This window comes from Halyomorpha halys, unplaced genomic scaffold (assembly GCF_000696795.3).
Source record: "Halyomorpha halys isolate HHAL.00 unplaced genomic scaffold, Hhal_1.1 Scaffold106.1, whole genome shotgun sequence".
Classification (NCBI taxonomy): Eukaryota; Metazoa; Arthropoda; class Insecta; order Hemiptera; family Pentatomidae; genus Halyomorpha; species Halyomorpha halys.
Genome location: NW_027111449.1, coordinates 2,543,165 through 2,554,411, shown reverse-complemented (window position 1 = coordinate 2,554,411; position 11,247 = coordinate 2,543,165). Strand labels below are relative to the sequence as shown.

Sequence of the window (11,247 nt, the reverse complement as noted above, 5' to 3'; positions counted from 1 at the left end):
TATGTACTATTTAACATGGTGTCTTTTAACAGATTATATTTATGTATTATGTTTTCATTTTTTTTTTACATATATATTTAATCCAAGATATAAAAGGTCAACTAAGATTCAAAAAATGTTTTCAATAAAAAATTATAGAAGTTTTTCTTAATGTTTCTCTTTTTTTTTGGGATGTTTACAATTAAAATAGAATAAAAGAAAGTTTGGAACCTTTTCTGTTTTTCTTTTATAAAAAGAAAGCTATGCATTTTTTTGAATTTACTCAGACAAAATAAATAAGTTTTTTAAATATAATTTATGCTAGAATTATTATTTAATTTTAGTAGTAAAGTAAAGAAAAAATGTTAATGGGAAATAAATGCTGTTATTCTTATATGTATTGTAATAACCAATTGTGTAATTATAGTGAGCGCTTTCAAAGATATTTCTCTATGCTTGATTGAGATATTATACTTTGTAAATTCAAATAACAATGTATTCTGAATTTCAGTTTTTACACTGTCCTAGTAGAGCACAAATTGTTCTGAATTTTACTTGGTGGGACATCAAATAATATTCACGATTCCTTGGTGATACTTAAAGTGTTTTATTTAATTCATATTACAAATTTAATATATACATACTTATACAAAATTTTCTTATTTTAACATCTTAAAATAAATTATTTTTCTTAAAAAACAAAAAAAAGTGACAATGCTTATTACTACTTGATTAGAAATTTCTAAATGAGATATTTTCTTAGTTCATATTGTACAGACATTTTTTTTATGTATCTTATACTTCAAGCATATTCATTGATATTCTGGTTACACACTCTTTGTCGTCAATTTTATTCTTCTGATTTAAAAAAAAAAATATGACAGTTATAGTCTATCACTTTAAGTATACCTATGCTAAGTATTAGTGAACTACATACAGTTCTGCCTATAAAGGTAACAATATAATACTGCTCAAGATGCTTTCTGTCTTTAAGTTGATTAAAATGAAATATATAACATTTGCAGGTGGTCAAGCTGAGATTAAACTAAGTCTCTTAGTGACTAAAGGTCAATTAGAAGTGGAGGTGATCTCTGCCAGAGGAATCAAAGGAGAACCGCCAGGTAAATCATGTTTAATATTATTTTAATTCACGTAATTGAAATTTGCAAAGATCAAAATAATTTAAATGCAACAAAAGAAATTTCCATATTACTAAACTATTCATTGTTAAAAATATAAATATTAGTGTCGATCTAAACAAAAAATTATTTTCTTCTGTGAAGTAACTTTTTTCGTAGAGGTCCCAAGTCTTGGTTAATATTATTCAACTACGAAATGTCTCTCATATATATTTTATGACTAGACCTCTGATTTGTGGGTGCTTGTACAAGAAATTCTTTAATATTCTAATTTTTTCGATTCGGGACAAATAACTACTTTAGGTGGCATAAACTTCAGCATAAAATATTGATAATAGGAACTATATTTATAAAAAATAAAAATAAATACTAATTAATAATATGTTCTTTTAAGAGAATACAACTTCTTCTTTTAATCCTTGCTAAAATTTAAGACACTCGCATGTCTTTGACTATCACACTCAATTACTGTGGCTTTGTCTCCCTTTCTCATGCAATATTTCCTTGGTTTTCCCCTATTCCAATCCTTAAGAAATAATAAATCTTCCTACATCCCTGAATTCATTACCTTGTGTTCCTCTTTCCACGCCTTGAACAGCACAACTTAAACAATCAACATTTATACTCCATCACATCTCCATGAGGCTGTTATGATATGTAAATTATAATTATAATGCTTTTATACCTATTATGGTTATCTTAAGTAATCATATCACAGCTATTTAAAATTCTTCTTCATGATCAAAATACATAAATATGTTCTTTCTTTTTTTACTAATATTGAATCAAATTCAAACTTTTAGTTATGTTTTCATTGTAAATTATAAAATTATAACTTTTTTTTATTATATCATTCCACGTTAAAATTGAACTTAAAAAATTATATTATTTTGTTTTTAATTTTAGATACTTATGTGAAAACTTACCTTCGCGAAGGTGAACGCTGGCTACAGAAAAGAAAAACTCGAGTTGCTCGACACTCTCTCACTCCACAATTTCGCCAGACGTTACGGTATGCTGCGTGTGACATTGCAGGCAGATCTCTTCTTGTTATGCTTTGGTCGAAATCTAAAGGTTTTGAATCAAACATTGGTCTCGGAGGGGCTGAGGTTGGTCTTGAAAATCTCGCACTGTCTCAGCTGACCCTCGGCTGGTATCCTCTCTTTCCTATCCACACTCTCGGCTCTGATTCTAATGATTCTCCTTAAATGTTCTACTCATCTTAGCTCCAGGTTATTGTCATTTACCAACCTCAGTAGTCTATTTCCAACACTCGGTAAAATATATTGTAAAATCATACTAAGATTATCAATACCTAATATAAGAAAAATTTGCTTATTTATTACATGACTAACTATAGATTTATGAGACAACGAAATGTCGATTTAAAAAAAAAGTTTTTATTTTATTTTAAATGATAGTCTTTCTAGATGCAACATATCCATTTTTATTTTATATCTGATTTCATATAACTTCTATAACTATTTCACGCATAATCATTAATTACTTTGAAGTATATCAGAAATGGTATTTAGATATCTTCTTCATTATTATGGTTTTTTTTGGTTTTTTTTTAAAGTGAAACAAAATAAAATTAATATTCAAACAGACACGATGATCATTACCAAGTTTCAGAAGTATATTTTTACTTTTCAGTTATTACCTGTGCCTGTATAAGTACAAATGAATGAATGAAAAGTATGAACTTTTCATAAGTTAGAGATTGGTGTAAGTAGTCCTCCATACTTTGCTTTGTCTTACCATTAGAAAACTTAGCTCCTGAAATGGTTTCATGTGATGCATTAATGTCTACCAGATATCATCCATTGTTTACTTAACTAGAAAGTTTTAGGATATTATGTTTAGGTCTATGAGTGTCTTCTTAAAATTTTTAATTATTAGCAATGGGATTCTTTTTCCTGCAGTTTAAAATGAGCTGATTCAGTTTGTGCAATCCAATCAACCTCTTATGTTTAATGTATTTAAAATTGTTGCAAAAAAAACTATTCATCTAGCTGTGCCATCTACCTCAGGATAAAGATTATAGGATGGATTAAAATTATTGGTATTTTTCTATTATATAGCATCATTGCCTTCTAATTACCTCCATTATTCTTTTTTCCTTCTTTATATTGTCCATTGTTAGTAATGATGTATTTGTACTTTGCAAATAAGTCTCTATCCATAAAGGTTGGCCAGATAGAGGTCTCATCTATTGATGAGTGTCAGTAAAGGTGCAATGATAACAAGTTATAGCAGAAAGACAACAGCTATTGAGGAATTCATGATGAAAATGCATCCTTAAATCAGGAATAGTAATTTGTTGACTAATTTGTGAGATTTAACTTTTATTTCAATCTGGATAAACATAATAAATCTGGAACATCACTCCTGCTTAGGTTAGTTTTATAACATACAAGATAATCAATGCTTCCTTAGCTATAACCTATATACTTTGAACTTATTGTTTGTTGAAGCTAGTCTGGGATTCATTATGTAGACTCGCCTTTGTTATTGACCTTCCAATTCTTGTACATTTTTTCCCCTGCAACATTGTCACTCTAGAATTATATTCTTTTCTGATTTTTATTTATTTGGGCCAAAGAGGATATAGTGCTCTCAGATATTTTGATTTTTTTTTTTCCTTTTATGTATAAAAATTAAAATAAATTTTTTTATTGACTTGTGGATTATACAGAGATCAGGATAAGCATTTGCATGATATGATCTGGACACACTGAGGTTGAAGGACAGATTGAGGTTCTGAAATTTTATAAGAATATCCAATCAGTCTCAATGTATCTGATAGAAATGGTCGACCATTCATTTAGAAAAAAAAAACACAAATTTTAAAGTGACAATAAATAAAACTAATTAATTTAGATGTAGAAACAATAGCTATTATCGTTATTTCATTAATTATATGAAACCAAAAGTGATTAAGTGTGCTAAGCAGATGGATTCACAGATATTAAATCGCAAAACAACTTCTTGATTCAATATCTCAAAGCTGCCTCCTGCTAACAGTGATGTATCCTCAAAGATGAAAATGAATTCTCATGATATATGGCTTTATAATGCTTATAAATAAACACTGTTTATAGGATAAGGGAGTAGTAGGGGTACCTGCTGGTAGGATAATTTAACAAACCTAACCTTCCTCCATCTATTTATTTTTATTTATTTTCCATCTATTTTGATTTGTTTGTGTATATTTCCATTTCTTCCAGTTTTTTCCGTCCTGTGTATTTTTGTGTGAGGATGTGCAAATGGCAAGCGATTGTTATCTGATGGTATATTCTACCGATAGTACATTCTTTATCATAATCATATTGACTCATTTCTGCCTAACTATTGATTTCATTTAGCACAATTAGATAGTTAGCTTTTTGGTATTCTTTCTAACACACCCTATATTACTTGGAGAGGTGCATGGACGAGGTGTATGGACGAGGTGCATGGACGGAGGAGCAAAGGGGTTCAGCTTGCCCCAAGGCTCAAGGAGCCTCCAATTCTCTGGGTTCAATTTTAATTTTCTTTCTTATAAAAGTACTGAAAACTCAAAAAGTACTAGAAATAACTGTCATTCTTTGATAAATAAAAAAAAGGAAGAAACAAAAATAAAGATATGTTAGGACAAATATTGTGATACTTCACTTTATGAATACTTGATAAAACAATGGATTCAGTTAATTCTTATTGTATTAACTCTCATTTAGAATTTAATGAGTTCAAAGATTAAACCTTTCAGTTTATAGACCTTTGTTCTTCAGTTATTTTTGAACGAGTAATTCTTTTAAATACTAAATTCATCCACTTTATGTGTTTCAATGTATTTTGCATATTAAAGATATAAACAGTGGGTGGTATTTTTTAGGGTATGCTTGAAATAGATAACCTATTCTAGTTTAGTTTTCTCAAATTTGAAAATTTTGTTTGTTTCCAATGACACTACTATTTAGTTTATGTTTTCTTCAACAAATATCTTGTTTCTCTTTTTTTTCAAGAGCCTAAGCCAGATTCTAATAATCCATCCAAAATCTGGTAAAGGAATTTCGAGCATTGGAAAGAGTATCAAATTTTCTTTTTCTAATTTATCAGATCGAGTGTTCAGTACTTGGGACCAGCTTTACATTTATATTTTCAGTTTTTAGTATTTAATAGCTTCATAGTATTATTATTATTATTATTATGAATACTGTTTGGAGGCAAAAATGAATCAGAACAATAGCACTATCATTTAATTTAGGTAGGCATTACTTTTAATAGCAATTGGGTCATGAGTGGTTTAGTTTGCATAATATATGACTACTAAATACTAAATAAAGTAAGAAGTCTCTTATAACCGACTCGTCACATATTAGTCAATTTTAATTGCTTGTGTGTCATATAAATAAATGTATTTTTCTTTTTTTATAAATATATATACACATTAGAAATGTCTTCAGTTATATGATCAATTCCTTTAACACAAATTTATACTTTAAGAAAATAATGTTATCAATTATAAGTATAAAAAGAAAACTGGAGTAGTTTGTTCTATAATTTTATATGCCAATATCTGTTTTCCCTTCTTAGAAGTATTGGGTATTGACAATGTTATTTGAATAATGTTAAAAATGTGAAAAATCATATCTCTTTCACTTGATGTCGAAACAATGGTTTCCTTAAATAACTCAAATAGATTTGAGTTTTCATTTCTGGATCTGTTTATGTAGATTTTCGGCATTAATTGGATTGATCTATTGTTAACGCTAGGAGACGTTATTAAAACAATTACCTCTATACTTTAATTAGATACTAATTTAATCGATGAAACTTGGGATTTTTACATGAGATGGTTTTGCCATTTTGGATCTGTCATAGAATTATATGGAAATGAAATGGATAATTTCAAGGTATTTTCCTACAGATAATATCTCGGCATAGTGTTTAATCAAAAGTAGTCATTTTTATTTGTTACACAGAGAATATATTTATTTTAAATCAAGAAAATACAATACATTTTTAGAGTTAATGTGGACTTATCAAGATTAATTTACATGAAATATAAAACTATTGGGCTGAAGTATTGCAAAAAATTACTGAATGTTAAAAAAATATTTATAATATACTTATAATTTATAATATACTCTTTTATTTATTCTTGGACAAGTCTGCTTAGAAAAACGTTATATAGTATATTAATTATTATCTATAATATATTGTTCATTGTTGGGTTTGTAAAAATGATAAAAACCCTTCGTAAATTGTTCTCTAAACAAAAAAACTACATTGATATATACTGAATCAATTTTTAACAAGGAATCTTTTTACTATTAATTGAAAATAGTATTTGAATGAATTAATATAAATCAAGTTTAGATTTCTTTACATCTCCGACCAAAAATATCGAAGTATTATTGCAAAAACTTTATTTTGAATATGTTTCCTTTTATTTTTTCCCTGTATGGAGCTTCGGAATTTCCTAAAGAACTGAATTTTTTTATGAGTGCTTCACCAAACCCTTTTTATCTTCCAATCATTTCTTAAACCACTTTTAGATCTTTCATGTTCGTCATCAACTATTTCATAGTTTAAACAAAGTTCTTAAAAATAACCAATGTAGAAATCAATTACTAGAAGGTACAATGTTTTGGCATAAGCCGAACTGGGATTGATCAAATATGGAAATTATTTCCATTCTAAATTGAAACAAGCAAAGTGAATAAATAAAACTTTAATGAAATAATTAATAAAATATAATTTCAGTAGAACTAAAACAAAATTTGAGTAAGAAAAAAAATCAAAATGTTGTTAAAAAATACTAACTAATGAACAATACTGCTATGCACATTGTTAGGATAGTCTAAATCTTGCAATGACGAAATCTTTTTATTATTGGAATTTACCCTGTGAGATGTGAATGTAAGAATTAAAAAACAGTTCTTTTACCTTAATAATGCATCTTTTACTAAAAAAAAATGATAACTATTGGAGTTAATAATCAACTAGAGAAACAATATTTTTACAAAACTTTAGCCCAGCAGTTTATTTTCATCTGAAGAACAGGCTGTAGCATTCATCTTTTAGGACTACATTCAAAACTTTTTCAATGTTAACAGAACCTTTACCTAAAATTTTCTTAATAATAATTATTTATGCACAAAAAATATTTTATTATTTCAATTTATTAATTAATTTTTAGTATAAATAATTATTAAGGATTATTCATGTTGTTAAGTTATTTGTTTGTAAATATTTTTTGGATGTTCTATAGTATTATGCACAGATGTAAATGTTGTAAAGAACTTTTTCATTCACTTTAGAAACTGTTTCTCATTGATATATTTACAACTGTTTCCCAAGTGTATATGTGTTTGTATGTATATGCGTGAATAAATGTTACTATGTATAATTCATCCTTCTCTATGACTTTGCACTTTTCTTCAACTTAAACAATATACATTTATTTAACAACTTATTTGTACCGTAGTCTGTTCATATGGCAATAGTTTAAAATAAATATTAAAAATAACATAGTTTATTGTTATGGTATATGGGTGCTTATAATTATCTCACAAAATTTTCTGAATTTGAAATATTCTTAGGCTAGATTTATAAAGGGTTACAGAATATAATAATACATACATAGTACTAATACCATTATAATAATACGTACTTTAGCAGATTTTTAATTATGATAAATGTAAGCATATACTAAATGTGTATATAATATTATACCTAATCATATACATGCTAACGAATTAAATAATATGTAATCGAAGCCGTAACCAGTTGTAAACATCAAAAATATATATATACTACAGTTGATAAACAATTTACTTTACAATCGATATCTTCATTAACTCAAATTATTAACATTGTATTTATTCAAATAGATTTTTTTTTCATTTTAACTATTGTAAATGAGTTTCAAATAAATTAATTATACAGTTGAACCTTTATAAATCACATTTAAAAGTATTTTTTTTTTTAAATTCAATATATAAATATCTTTCAGATTTAAAGAAATACAATCAAAGACTTATATATGAGTAACTATAGTTTTAGAAATGAAAGGAGTTTGTAATCATTATTTTTTGTTGGGTTTAGTCATGAATAGTCAACATAAAAATAAAACAGTAAAACTGTAACGGAATAAATAAATGAAAACTTTAGATTGGCCATCCATGCTTCATCCTTGCACACTCATCTCTCGTATTTAAAGGTTTAACTGTATTTTAATTTTAATAACCCATATAAAACCTGTCTATAACATTTTAACTTATTTTAAAGTTTATCTTTCGATCACTTTTGTATTTAAAGATATGAGGTAAATTTTGATTAAGGTTCTTTCTTTTGAATTGAATAACTTAGCAAACATTTTATTTATTAGTAATAGTAAGCAATAGTATTCTTCCCATGAAAATGTAGCTAGATATAACCACATACAAATTGAATATAAAAAACAATTATTGCGGCCATTGCGAGTATGTTTTCATTTTCTCTTCACATTGGCACAAGAAACTCCAATTTTTCCAAACACAGCAACATTTGACACCAAAAAGTCAATACATAGAGAAGAAAAACATTTATAATGTAAATATCTATCTTTTATGATAAAAATATATAAGTACATATATATATCCATATATATATACATATATTGTGGTATTTTATGTGATAACCCATTATTGAATAAAGGGTATAGTTACTTATAGATTAGGTTTAAATGTAACAAATTCTTAACTGCAATTCCTACCCAATAATGAAAGTATATGTTGTTTTTTTTTGTAGTTACTGGAATTATGGTGTTCTAAAGAATACCTAGTTTATGAAAATGTTGAATTAGTTAGATATTTATACTGAGATTATTATATTTTCAAAAAGTTTGTAGGTGTCGGCTTCATGAAAAAATTATTTTAAAATACTGTATATCCCTACTTTATAATTCATACCTCTATATTTGCTATCATAATCAAAGGAAAAGAAGACAAATCACTTTGTGATAAGAGTCATTACAGTTATAAGGAAAATTTAAAATGCAATCCTGCCGAATGTTAGTTCAGGAATTTTTAAAGAGAGATTCCTATATATGTCTGCAAGTTCTTACTTTTTTTTTGAAGAATTAATTCACATTATTATGCAGCTTTTAATTATATTTTACTCATTTAAAAAAATTCCTGTAATATTTTAGTAGATTGCTAAGAACCTTTAGTAATTGATAAAATCACTATCATCTTCTCTGTTAATTTATTGAAAACAAATCATTTCTTTACTTGCAGGCATTTTGCGGAATGTTGTGAAGGAAAGAAACGTGGTCATTCACATAAATTGTTCTTTATAAAACGAAGAAACTATATACATTTATTTAAATAATTTATTATCAAAGTCTAATATTTGTTATATTATTGATGTCATTTCTTCCAAAAAAAAATATTACAATGTAACTAATTATTGTAATATGCTTGAACCCTACCAAAAAAAAATTTAAATATTATTTCTAATTTCATAAAAATAAATTTTTGCTATATAGTTAATAAACTTTAATTATGTATTGTATTGTGAAATTAAAACAATCAAAATATTATTGACAATTGAATTGCCACGATTTCTTCCTGCACTTGTAATGTAGATTATGGCGAAGGTCTGAATGAAATTTTTCTAGTACCATCAGAAATCGTCATTCCATAACTTTTTATTTTAATGTCACAAAACTGTACTATTTTTAAGTATAATTTTAAGCTAAATGAATCATAACCTTTATTATATTTGTACATTACTGTGTATATTTACTAAAATTAAGTGTATTGACAATCTTCGTTGTATACTTTAGAAAGCATTCTGAGTATAAAGTCTTAATGTTAAGTTGCAGCATTTAATATTATTTAAAAATAACACTGTTTTTATTCTATTTCTGTTATTTAGAAGGAATTTCTTGTAATAATTATATTTGATATATGGGCAAGCTACAAACGCTTAAATCTTAAGATCCTCAGCTAAATATTCGAAACCAAAGCTGTAGGATCAGAAAATTGATGTTATGTGTGTTTGTGTGATAAAATGACCTTGAAGGTTCTTTTCAAGCCCCCTTTTTTTGTATAGGAAAAATGGAGGCGACAATTATATACGGCCTATCTTCATATAATATTAAATCATATTATAAAGTATATATATAAATATGAATATATATTCTCTTTACATTGTTGTAAACTTGTTGTGATGATGGAAAATTTCATGTTCCCTAAGTTTCTTGTGATTCTAATTTGTTTTCTCTGTTATAAATAAAGTCTTATTTGTGGAAAGTCTTTGCATCTTCCTCATATCCTATCTATCATGAGTTTATTATTTATTTTCTTTTGAACTAACATTTTTTAATATTTTAAATTGAATCACAAATGAATCATGTGTGGTGGTAAAGAGTGCAACTCTGTTGATTTTTTTAAATGTTACTTGGGAACTTCATGAAAATGTCAGCCAACTGGATACTGCTTAAACTGAATACTTAACTACTAATGCAATGGTATGGGCAGATGAAAGGGGCATATTCTCTCCTACCCCCTTCCTGAAATATATGAAAAAATATGATTTCCATACCCACCAACATAAGGTTTATAATTTGAGTAATACTTGCACTCTTCTTATTAAATATCTCTAATAATAATAAACAATTTGTGTAAGCTATAGAACCTATTTGTTAGGGAATCATGGTATGATCTTTCTGTTCTATAAGGTGGTCTAAATAAGATAAATTATAATATAGAAAGACTGTTAAGCCAGCAATTATCGATAGCTGCCTTAACCGTGCCTGTCTTAGAGCATAATTTGATATATAGATCTCCGAACTCTGCCTTACCAGCCATTATTAGATGACTTTTCAATATCAGAGAAACCATGGTTTGGAGCAGTTTCATCTCTTTTAAAAAAGTTAGACTGCACATAAAAATACCAGGTCATTCAAAAAGTCCTGTCGTTTTTTTGGGGGAAATTATAAATAAATAAATATTTTCAAATAATCACCTTTATTCATCAAAATATCCACCGTTACAGTCGGTAACCTTCTCCCAACGAGATGGTAAAGCCCAAATTCCTTCCTTAAAAAACTGTTGATTTTTACTGCAAAAATAAGTGGTCAGTTCGTGAATTA

The 11,247-nt window shown here is 27.0% G+C and overlaps 1 protein-coding gene across 1 annotated transcript in view; it reads left to right on the top strand.

The window, feature by feature from the left end:
* The window catches only part of Fife (regulating synaptic membrane exocytosis protein fife), a gene marked incomplete in the record, with an annotated part of 393,470 nt that extends 383,073 nt beyond the window's left edge, over positions 1-10,397 (top strand). Inside the window, 2 exon segments of the mRNA XM_067049480.1 lie at positions 1,005-1,100; positions 2,025-10,397. Coding sequence (XP_066905581.1) covers positions 1,005-1,100; positions 2,025-2,326 — 398 coding nt within the window.
* Positions 10,398-11,247: the final 850 nt, after the last annotated feature.